This window comes from Eumetopias jubatus, unplaced genomic scaffold (assembly GCF_037043125.1).
Source record: "Eumetopias jubatus isolate StellerSeaLion01/CBP00866 unplaced genomic scaffold, mEumJub1_p1.0 scaffold_10, whole genome shotgun sequence".
In the NCBI taxonomy this organism is placed as follows: domain Eukaryota; kingdom Metazoa; phylum Chordata; class Mammalia; order Carnivora; family Otariidae; genus Eumetopias; species Eumetopias jubatus.
The window spans coordinates 118,717,074-118,729,220 of record NW_028274816.1 but is presented as its reverse complement, the minus strand read 5'-3'; the positions used below and the strand labels follow the sequence as shown (position 1 = coordinate 118,729,220).

Below are 12,147 nucleotides of genomic sequence, written 5' to 3'. Positions count from 1 at the left end.
GTGCAGGAGCCCAGCCTGCAGGCACGGTGCGTGGTCCCCACCCAGACGCCAGCAGTGTGACATGCGGGATTCCTGGGCACCCAAATCTGTCACTTGGTTCTGACATTTCAAAACAGTATTGGAACCTGACGTTAACAACAGTGACTAGTTATGCACCACAACTGAATGCACGTTTCTTCTCGAATTCCACAGCTCTACATAAAGATGTGGGCAAAGGAGCCGGGCCTGGTCCGTCGCAAACACCGGGACGCACACATTACTTATGCAAGATAATCTTCATTGCATATTGACCACAGCAGGCCAATAAATCCCCCTTATGGGGATTTAATTTCCAGCTTTTGACCTCTGGATGAAAAACAAGTGAATCATTTCCCCCTGCTAGATTTACACCAGAGCTCATCTCAATAAAGTGATTTAGGAATGGTGAGAATGGAAAAGGACTCTGGAAGAATCTATGGGGGCGAAAAGAGGAAATGAGAAAGAAGTCAGGGATCTGTTATTTGCGACACATAGGCAAATGCCTCCAAGTTATAGAGTCTCCTGGGCACGGTTCAGAGGTTTCTGGGGATTCCCTGCTCCTCGGAGCCATGATCCATCGCCAAACATGATCCGCCCAGCAAGCAGCATCCTGGCTTCTGTGAACTTTATATCGTGAGAGGAGTCTGTGTGACTAGAAAGTGAAAACCCTCCCCACAAACCTGTCCCCCTACCAGAGCTCTAAGCCGACTTACTCCATGCTGCTTAAGACATCACATGCACACGGCAGTGGCCGTAAGAACATGGTTTATTTGTGATGGTGAACGAGTGTGGAGCGCGGGTCCCCAGCAGACTGAAGCATGGGGGACATGCACACTTGATTCTAGGCTTCCCGGGACTTATTAGGCACGTGCTCTGAACCCCACACCTTCCCAGGACTCCCCAACTAGCCCAAAGCCGTGGGCCGGCGGCTTCCTGCATTTGAGGCTGGCCGAGGCGATGCACGGTGGGTCCGTGGGTCCAGAGGCTCTGCCTCGGGCCTGCAGCAAGAGCCGCGGGTGCGGTCAGTCCCTTTGGCCTTCGTCAGGAGGGCGGAGCTGCCCAAAAAGAGATCGATACAACTCGGTCCTAGAAGACAAACAAAACAAACCGGTAAACACACTGGTTCCCTTTTCAAGGTTCAACAAGAACTGAGAAGCCGGGAAATGCCCCCTCAGTTTCTTCAATGGCCAACATAGCCGTGTCATTAAAAATGCATCCCACAGCCCTTACTCACAGATACAAAGCAAGGAAGAAACTAGAAGCAGCCAATCAAATAGTAAAATATGTAAATAGTCCGGTGTGGCTGGATACCTGTCTTCAGGGAATGAGTTTTCTATAAGTTTGCCCTTTACAGACAGGCTCTTCAAGTAAGAAAACAAGATTGAATATTTTAATAGGATGTATGAGACCACCGCATGACGAGGATTCAATCAGACATGGGATGTAGGGGGATATGATTTAGTTTTTATTCATTTTCTTGGACTTGGCAGTACTTGAAAAACAATGAAAATGACCCAGCAACAAGATTCCAATTACTACCACATGTGCAGCTGTTTGGTGGTAGGACCAAGGTTCTCCCCCACTCCCCTGGCCCCTTTTATCTAGTTTCAATCTAATAAATAATTCGATTCGCTAATTTATTTCTAGAGCGGGGCTTTGATTAGAAAATGATAGTAGGCCAGGGTCTTGGGTCCCTGAAAATAAAGTATCTCTTCCAACCTCTGTTTCTGCTGTGAAATGCGACACACATACACCCCCACCCAACTGAAGTCCTCTGTCAAGGCCTGGAAATGCAAAAAGGGGTGGGCTGGGGTCTCTCCTGTCCTCGTCACCGGAGCTCCCAAACATGGTCCTCTGTGCTCAGAGCACAGGTTCTCCCTGTGGAGATGTGAGGAGGGTGGTGAGCCACGGAGGAAACACGGCCGGCTGGGGCAGGCGACCCACAGCTGCCTCTGCATGAAGGTCAGGCCACTGACCCTCACGGACAGAGGCCGGGTGTGCAGGGTACAGTCATGTGCCAGCCACAGAATGACCCCACGGGAAAGCTGTGCCTGCTGTTTCATACTTTCAAGATCTAACCCAAAAAGACAGCCCGCCATCCTGGCTAAGAAAAACCCACCTGAGAGCCATCTTCAGCAAATCTGACTCTCCAAACAGAACAAAACACTAAACCACCACCCTTCAAACAGCTATTTTGGTTTAACAAGACTTCAACACAAAAACTTACGAGTCTGTGTTTGAAGTCATCCCGAGAGGGTGGTGCGCAGGAACAGAGGTTCCATCATTAGAAAGTCCAGCAATAAAGACAGCCTATTAAGTCTAAAAAAGGAAAGATCCTAAAGAAGAAACTGCAGTAGCCCCAAATGCAGCCTGACCCTATCGTGCCGGGGAGCGCAGGGCTGGCACAGGGGTGCTGGGGGCGGGGGAGGGGGAGACGGCAGGTCTCCTGTACTATGGCAGGGATGTGACCTAAGAATTCGCCAGCAGCCGCCCCTGAACCATGGACCAGCTTGGCGGCCTCAAGACAAGGGCCACAGCCTCACCAGGAGCTGGGAGCTGCACTCTTCCCTTTGGTCCCTGGCCGTGCACACCTGCCCGCCCGCTGGGGCCAGCCCGCGAGCACAGGCTGGGCGGAAGGCGTCTCTGACCAGGATGCAGACGAGGGGCAGGCGGCCTGGCCTCACTTCCAGAGGCAGTGGCTACCAGATCAGCTCCATCACCCGCAGGACAGCGGGGCCCGCACAGGCTTCCCAGGAGCTCCCATGGCCCATTTGCCCATAAGCACAAGTCTCTCCGGTCATTTCCACACACGAACTGAAACGGCACGAAGGGGCTAGAGGGGCCAGGGCAGAAAGGGCGGTCTGGCCTTAAGGCTGCTCGGGCCGATGAGAGGGCCCCGCTCGCCGGCTGGGATCGTGTCGGGACCGCCTGTGAGCGCCGTCTCGGGAGCCTGGCCCCGCGCCAGTTACTGGCCACAGCGGAGACACACGTCAGGAGCACCGAGTGAAACGCTGAAACCCATGTTTTGATAGAACATCATTTCACACTCAGGTGGACAAAGCTGACAAACATATGCAGCTGTTTGTGGCAAAGCAACCTGGAAGGCTGAGGGGTCTGGGATCTTAAAACAGTTTGAGACAGAGAGAGAGAGACATGAAGAGGAAGGGATGATTCCAGTGTAAAACCTCCAATGTCATTGCAGCTCGGGGCCTTCCTCAGTGACCGGCTCTACCCTCACAGCATCTCAAACTCCCCGTCCCCCCGCCCCCCGATTCCAGTATCACCATCGCTGACCAGGAATAAGGTGGTGGCCCCGAACTGACTTTCCCATCCCCCCCCCGCCCCACTCTGTTTCTCAGCCCCAACGGGGCACGCACACCCCCCGGGGCACCACCAAGATGAAGCCCCCTGGCACCAACTGCTCTGCTCAGCGCAGCCCTGGCGCATCCTTCCCCGCAGAGGCTCTATGGTGTGGGGGTCTGTCTGCCCTCCTCCTGCAAGAGTTCTACAGAACCACGCAGCCCCCTCACACATGGAATTTTTCTCAATAAATTTAATAGTCACAAAGGACATAATTACCAGAATCTTGTGAACCCTACCTTTTGGAATAAAACTCGCACATTTCTTTTGCAAAGCACCCAGTGGAAAGTACGTGCCAGACTGACTTGATACCCATCATCATTCATTTAAATAACACATAAACATACTCTTAAACTTGGAAACTTTACAGCGTTCTCTCCTTTTTAAACTCGTATTTCCATTTGATTTTTCTCTACAGATTTTTGTTCTAATTGTTTTATGCTTGAAAGTCTTTTATTGATCACCCTATTATACTTCTTGGCCACAAAAAATATGTAAATTGAAACACTTTTTGAAATTTCAGAAGTTGAAATGAAAATATTTTCATTTCTTGACGCCATAAGGCTCTAAGTAATTAAAAAAGTACTTCTGGATTGTGTCATTATTACACAATTATTATTAGGACACAATCGACATATACAACAACAATATAATAAAATGTATTATAATTTTGGTGAAAATTTATTACATGTAAGTGTGTAAAACGTTACTGGAACGGCATGTCTTCGTGATATGGATGGGGCCTGTCACATACCCGTGGTGAACAGCATTTATCACCGGAATGAAAGAGCGCTCAGCATCCAGGCTACTCCTGTCTGTCGGTGTTTGCAGACGCAAGCACAGAGAAACCTCATCACGTAAACAAGCAGATGGGGACAGGGGAGTTTTGTGACAGCAGTGTCCCCAAATTCTTTTGATTCCTTCTGTACATGCCCCCCAAAATCACATAGTGATCTGCCACCAAAAATTGGTTTTAGTGATGTGCCAGCTGACAGCTCAATCAGGCTGTCCCGCAGCTTTGTTGGAAATAAAGCCCTGGAACCCTCCAAGCCACGGGGCCTTGTTACCAGTTCTCAATCCCCGCGTCAGTGCCATGAGGCGCGCTCCTGCTCAGCGCCCTGGCGGGGCGGGCGGTGGGGGGGGGGGACCCTCCATGTCAGAGAGAGGAGGGGCGCAGCGGGCTGCGCAGGTGGGGGGACCACCGTGACAGGCGAGACCAGAGACCCCAGCCCCGGCCCAGGTGCACTCTCCAGCTGCCCCACTTGGGCAAAGAGCACACATCTGGAAATCAATTCCCAAAAAATGTGTGTGGTCCTTTCCCCTTGGGGAAGTCTCTGCACACCCCAGCGTGAAGACTCAGGGCTGGGGAGCACTGCGTCTCCCTCACATGCACACACGCATGTGACATGGTGCCAGGGCTGAGGGAAAGGGAAAGGCATCTTCAAAGAAAAGGAATCTGTCCATATCCCTTTCCCCATCCCAAGGAAAACAAAACTAAAAATAAAACTGGGTAATAAAAAGGCACCACGGGACAGAGGGTCAGGCTGCCTTCTGCCACACGGAACATTTTCCCCTGCAGCATCTTTCCTAACCAGGATTTAGCCATGCAGAGAAGCTCGACTATCAATCCTTCAGGTTAACCTTGTCTCCATCTGATTCTCTAGGGTAAGTGTATAGTTTAATACTTGAGGTCCCCTTAAGGCTATGCATAATGAACTTGGTTTAAAAAGAAAAAAAAACCTTAATTCCTGCTCCCTATCACTTCAAGAATCAAGATCTGAATCACTGAGCTGAAACGCCTTCCCCACTCTTACCCTTGCCCCACACTCCCTGCCTCACTGGCCAGTGGGAACGTCCACTGTGGAAAATGTATTAATGTTCGTATCATGCAGGAGAATAACCTACAGAGTAATTAACAAGACTTGGACCTAAGGTAGAAGGTCGATAGCAGGGGCCCTTCCTTGAATTAAAATTTAACTTACCCTTTATTGCAACCTACAAAAGCAAGTAATGAGCACTAACATTTTTATTTCTTTTAAACTGTCATTTAGGCTGTAGAGGGGATAATTACCTATCTCTAGTGTAGTAAGGTTTTATAACCCTTAGTGAGGCATTTTCTAATTTAATATTTTTACTATATTATCATAAACCTGTTTCTGGAAAAAAAATGATCATGGATTAGCAGCCATTTTCCATAAAGACAGAGTGTGTGTGTGTGTGTGTGTGTGTGTGTGTGTGTGTGTGTGTGTGTGTGTGTGTGTTAGGATTCGGCTTATTTATGACCTGATTCCTCTGAAGGGACTCACAGTACTGCAGCTGAGGGAGCCATGGGGTGCAGTGGCCTGAGCGGTGGGCCCCTGCTCCGTGCGCACCACCTGTGTGCGTGCCCGCGTGACCCTTGGCACGCTCCGTGGAAGGCTGCGAGGGCCAGACGACAGCAGAAGCTCCTCCTCACGCTGAACCCAACTCCGCCGTCCTGTGACCGCCACCCACGGGCCCCTGGTCCTCCGGAGCCCCCGAATGCTCTTCCCTGCGGCAGCATTTCAGTGATTTGAGGTCCTCCCCTAACCACACCTGTTCTTCGCCAGGTGAAGAGAAACCGTTCCTCCCTGCTAGGACGAAGCTCTGAGATGCCCCAACGCCCAGGCCCCCACGCCTTCCACGCCAATCCTGACACGCCTGGCGCGGCCTCGTTGGTCCAAAGTGGGCAGAACGGGGCTCTCTTCCCTCCGCCGTTCTCAGCACACACCTCCCCTGCCTTCACGGAGCTTCGGATCTCTTCCTAATAGCGACTGAACAAGATGTCTTGCCAATTACTGCCTGACACATACCAGTGACCCCAAACAAAGGGATCCTCCAGACCCCGACCCTCTGAATGCTTTGCGGTCAGCTCCCCAAAACATGAGACACAAAATGGTACCTTCCTTTAATCTTTCATTCCTTCTGCTTCCTCTGACCCAGATCCATCCTACTCTGTACCAGTGACTTTACAGGTGAGAGAAAGGTGTGTGAGAAATGCTTCTGTGACCTAACAGGGGAAATATATCGATCCACATGGCAAGCAATTGCCCTGTGCTCTTTGGGGGCCGCGGTGGAGGGTAAACCCTAGCACGTCACAGGACTGAGGCAGAGACATGTGCTGGAACCTGTCTCCAAGACTGGATTGTTAGGGACGCGAGCCAAGTGAAGAGACACATGCGGCTCTTAGGACAACGTACATAAATTATGACAGTAGAAAACTTAGGATTCCTGAAGGTAGCCAGGAGGTCAGCACTTAACTCTCCCTCGCTCTCCTCCCAACATCCCCCGGCAACAAAAAGTGGATCACAGCCTCCTTTCCTGAAATCTCACACTTCCAGACCAAAAACCAACAAACACACACACACACACACACACACACACACACACACACACACACACACACACACCTAAGAAGTGAGGTAAAAAGAAAAGAAAGCAACCTTCTCTTACCTAGGACTTATTTCTTAACAGGATCAAGTTAGCAAAGTAGCAGACAGGACTCCAAGGATGCCCACATCCACCGCTAATTACCTAAATCTGGAGACAAGGCAGGTCTCCACGCAGCCGCCCGAACCCGCCACGAGGTGGCAGTACACGACGCGGTTCTCAGGACTTGGGCCGCGGTGTGGTTCCCAGCAAACTGCGCCCATAAATTACCTAGTGTGTCTGCTCTCATCATCATCCTCCCCGTGCTTGAAGGAGATTCTAGAACGTCTGTTCCATTTCGCTCTTTTGGTCGGGTCAGAACTAGGTCCTTCAAACCTCTGCAAATGCTTTTAGCCCCGCAGCTTTAAATTACAGATGGTGACACGTGGCCTCTGGCCTGACTCCCAAAGATCAGACAGACTCAAGATTTATAAATGTTCAGAGAAGCAGGTTGAGGGCCCAAACAAAGGAACTGAAAGGCTCGGGAAAGGAAGGAGAGGGAAGAGGGCCAGGGAGAGACGGAATGAGGGCCGAATCGGCACAGGGTTCCTCGCTCGGGCTCCTTCCTGGTTCCCAAGTCAGCTACACTCACTTCGCTTGAACAAAGGACAAAAAATATTTGAAACTTCTGTCATCCCTACTGCTAGCTTTGAGTCTTTCAAATTCTTCTAAAGAAAAATAATTTACCTTGGTGGATTAGCAAAAAAAAAAAAAGGGTCGTGGTGGCCGGGGATGGGGGACCACACTGGCACTCTAGACAAAAGGGACGTGGCCTCCTTTCCTGTGCATTAATATTCCATATTCCTGGGATGATTTCCACTTTCACAGTTTGACTGTTTTATAACAGATTTGATGCGAGAGAAGACAAATGGCCTCGCTCAGGAAAGACGACAAATCATCTCACCGCTTTTAGCGGGTTTTCTCTTTATTTTTATTTATTTTTATTCTGTGGCTGGGCTGCAGAGCTCTCTGCCTTGCTGGAGATGTTTAATATTAACGGCAGGCCCCCGCGATCCTGGCAATAGAGTTGGCCGGTGTTGTGTTTACGGTTTGGTGACTGCTGGCTTCAGGAAGATGAAGCTCCTTGTTCAAACAGCAGCTCCTCTCACAGCTCCTGTTAAAAGCCCGGGGATGCTTCACTGCTTAGACGTGAATCACTTCCTCCAGCCGCACTGAAGGGGAGACTGACACGCGAGTTACGTTTGTGTCCCTATCAAGGCTGCTGCCCAGCGACCCAGGGCCTGGGGGGCGGCATGTGCTGCATGTCTCAGCTCCAGTTTAACTCCTACTTTTGGGGGTCAGAACACACGGAAATTAGTGAGCGTGTTTACTGGCAACCCTCAGAGTTTCAGCAAGGCTTTCTAGTACTCCTGGTAATCAGCGGGAGGACTTGTTTAACTAGGAGCCCAGTATCACTCCAAACAAAAGCAGCGACCACAGAGCACAGAAACACCCGGCACCAACCCCACTGCGGCTGTCCTGAGGGCAGGGTGGAAGGTACCAGCGGGCCCCAGGGCCAGGCTCCTAGCTGCTGACCCCCAAGTCCTGACACTCTCCGCCCTGGGGCGCAAGGCTCTTGGGTTCTCCTTTGCTCCTCCTCCCTCTTTGTCTTTTTCATATTCCTCCTGGTTAGGAGTGTAGACCTTCTCCCAGCTTCTGTTCTTGGCCCTCCTCTCTCGCCTCTCCCACCCTCCCCTGGCAACCTCATCCATGCTCTCGGCTCTAACAATCTCCAGGCCAGGCTCCGATGCCCTCACCTAGGCAATGTGACCCTGGCCCTGCAAGACTACGCTGGCTGTCACCTGAACTACCGTCTCTTAATAATGGCAGCAAATTCTCTGTCATTCACGTCCCACACTTAGGTGCTTAATGGCAGGAAGCTCCAAAGTTATAGGTATCGATACCACATTTTCTGATTCAAAAATAAAATACACCCTGAGACAGAGCTCTGGCTTGGACAGTTTACTTATATTAATTGATAGAATGAAAACTGATGCCCTCTGCAGTGCCTGGGTGGCTCAGTCGTTAAGCGTCTGCCTTTGGCTCAGGTCATAATCCCAGGGTGCTGTGATCGAGCCCCGCATCGGGCTCCATCCCAGGGTGCTGGGATCGAGCCCCGCATCGGGCTCCCTGCTCACCGGGAAGCCTGCTTCTCCCTCTCCCAACTCTCTCTGCTTGTGTTCCCTCTCTCGCTGTGTCTCCCTCTCTGTCAAATAAATAAATAAAATCTTAAAAAAAAAAAAAACTGATGCCCTCCATCTGTCAATCTTTTTTGATTTTTAGTAGGGTCCTTCAAAGAACTTCTTCCTCTTCTCTGTAAATCGGAAATTTGGGGGGAAAAAAAGGCTTGTCCCAGACACCTGCCACGTCAACTTTCCTCAGGAGTAGCAACCGGGACCCTGCAGCCTCTAGGTGTCCGCAACAGGGCATCTCCCCCAACCTGGGTCACCAACCAGCCACTGAAGCCAGCAGTTTGAGGACCCTGGCCAGCTAGAAGACTCGTTTTAAAAAGCCTCACTGCTAAGTGCAAAATGAGTACTTTGCATCTCTGCAAACTGGTGCAGAGATGGCAGCTGGTGGGATCTGTTCCGTCGCATAGCTGTGCCTCCCAGTAGGACTGGGAGGTAGGCGAGGAGGCGGAGTGCTGCCAAGTGCGTGTAGGAGAAAATGTGTATCGATTTCTTCTTTCTTATAAAGGAGCACAAAGCGCTGAAGAACAATTGCGAGTCTCTGCAGCATTTCACATTCCACGTGAGACAAAGGCCCAACCCCCACCAGGCTGAGAAGCAGAAAGGGGAACCACACAGAGCGGCAGTCCCCTGGGTGTCAGCGGCCACCATGCTGTCCAGGCCCACTGCTGGGACTCCAAACACCTCAGGCCATGAACGCCTCCCGAGCCTCTGATCAAGTGATTTCCCTCACTGGGCTGATGCTGCCTCATCTATATTGGAGAAGAAAGAGCCTTCAGTCTTATTTACCTTTTAAGTGGAGGTGCCCAGAGGGTAAAAGAGTTAATGTTTATAAAGTGTTCTGCTCCCCAGAGGGAGACAATGATGAAACACAAGGTGTGGTTATGGCTCATTCAAGACCTCATTTCCAGGGTAGTTAGTAATAGCTTCCCATTACAAACGCAGCGCTTCCCAGCACCTTGAACTCAAAGTACAATGAGGCAATGCCCCTTATCTAAATATCCTTTTTTGGTTTGACACTTGCTACCAACATTAAAAATAACAAAAGGTAACCAGGGACTGTTATACCTTGCTAATGCAGGTCCAGAATCCATTCCACACTGTTTTTTTCTTAAACCAAACAAATCCGAAAGCAGTCCAAAAAACTGACCTAAAGCTATAACTGGTCATCACAGAGCTCTATGTTCTCCATGTTTCCATAGTAACTAGTAATTTGTAGGAGGGCCACCGGAAACCAAACGCTGTGTAGGTCCCACACCCAAGACGGACAGGAGGAAACCTCCTACAGAATACAAAGTTCATGGCGTGTGCTCTTCGAAGTGACAGAAATACAAGTGTTCTTGAAAGATCTTTCCCCAAGGTTCATCCTCCATAAAAATGACTCCAAAAACTCTCTAAGTAAAGGGTTGGGAACGAGAAGTCCCAGAGCTGGACTCTTCATTTCTGGGGATCTTCCAACACGGCCAAGAGCTAAGAACAAAATACAGAGCTGACATTCAAGTGTTGTGTTTTGGCTTGGAGACGGAACCCACAGCTAACCAGGGGCACGACTGGGGCGGGGGGGTGGGGGGCGGCACGTGAATGCAGTACGCGATCTGGACAGGTACGAAGTGCTGGGGGAGCCAGGGAAAGGATATTAAAGGAGTTAGAGGATTTGGAGATTTCGGTAAAAGAGGCAAAAATGTTTGTTCATCTGTCTTATAGGACTGTTTGCAAAAATAGTCCTACCAGCAAATTGTAAACAGACTTATAAGCTGAAAGCCTTTAAAGGCATTTCAGACAGGAGACCTATAGCCAACTTTTTTCAGGTTTGCACAGAAATGGATAGGTTTGTGCTGCAGGTAAAGGGACGATACAATATTTACCCACGTGAAAACATACATCTTCTTTATTTAGATAATTGTACAGATTACATTTAAAATAGTCCTTCTCAGAAACAAAAAATTTAAAAGAACATTTCGTTCTCAAGACTCTCATGAGCAAGGACTATTTTGGCTTTGTCAAGAAGGAGACGAAGCCACAGAGGGAAGCCTCCTCTGGGTCGTGCCGCATGAGCGCTGGGGCAAAACGCGCTCAGGCGTCCTCCTGCATTAGTTCTCTAGCTTCGAGAGGCTGACAGCAACTGGGAAAAGACATTATATGGCTTTGCAAATAATACTTGTGCTACAAAAATGTTATACAATAAGGCAAGATAAAACTGGAATCAAGGGGTGCCTGGGTGGCTCAGTTGTTAAGCGTCTGCCTTCGGCTCAGGTCATGATCCCAGGGTGCTGGGATCAAGCCCCGCATCGGGCTCCCTGCTCCACGGGAGGCCTGCTTCTCCCTCTCCCACTCCCCCTGCTTGTGTTCCCTCTTTTGCTGTCTCTCTCTCTCTCTCTGTCAAATAAATAAATAAATAAAATCTTTAAAAAAAATTGAAAATAAAAACTGGAATCAAAATATATTATTCCAAATGTATGAGCATAAAACTTTGATACAAAACCAAATACAAGATTACAGTAAACATATGCACACTACTTTGACTTACAAGTCAAGCATTCTTTTTTTTCTTTTTTTCTAAAGTTTACTAATTTAAGTGATCTCTACACCCAACGTGAGGCTCGAACTCACAACCCTGAGATCAAGAGTCACATGCTCTTCGACTGAGCCAACCCCATAAGTTAAGTGTTCTTAGCAAGAAGAAAACCCCCGCCAAGTGCTTTTGTGAGCTGTAATAAATAGCATTAAAGAACAAATAAAGTAGGGGTTAGTAGGGGTTCAAGGAAGATCGAGCCCCACAGCTCAGTGTGGAAGGGGGATCATAAGTCTCCCTGGAAAGGCTGGTGTTGGTCAAGGACTATGAACATCCCAACGGGCAGGGACCAAGGTGGGGAAGGGGTGAAGAAACGCCCCGGGTTAAGTGAGCAGAATGAAGAGACAGGAGCGCAAGGAGTGGTTGGAGGTGGTGGGGGGAGTTGTGGGGACAGCACAAGGGTGTACATACTGAAATGTGATGAGGGGAGAAAGGGAGCAAGGCCTTGAGGGCCAGGGTCGAGAGTACCGGTTCAATTCTATAGGCAACGAGGACTAGCATGCGCCAAGCGGTATACTAGGAAGGTCTCATCTGGCAAGACACACAGCCCTGATTAGATCA

General features: G+C 49.7%; 1 protein-coding gene across 2 annotated transcripts in view; it reads right to left on the bottom strand.

Moving 5' to 3' along the window:
- Positions 1 to 945: 945 nt before the first annotated feature.
- The window catches only part of AATF (apoptosis antagonizing transcription factor), a 99,281-nt gene continuing 88,079 nt past the window's right edge, over positions 946 to 12,147 (bottom strand). For both annotated transcript variants that reach the window (XM_028109160.2, XM_088028358.1), the window contains one exon: positions 946 to 1,104. In XM_028109160.2, coding sequence (XP_027964961.1) covers positions 1,041 to 1,104 — 64 coding nt within the window. In that variant the 3' untranslated portion in view covers positions 946 to 1,040. The remainder of the gene's footprint in view (positions 1,105 to 12,147) is intronic.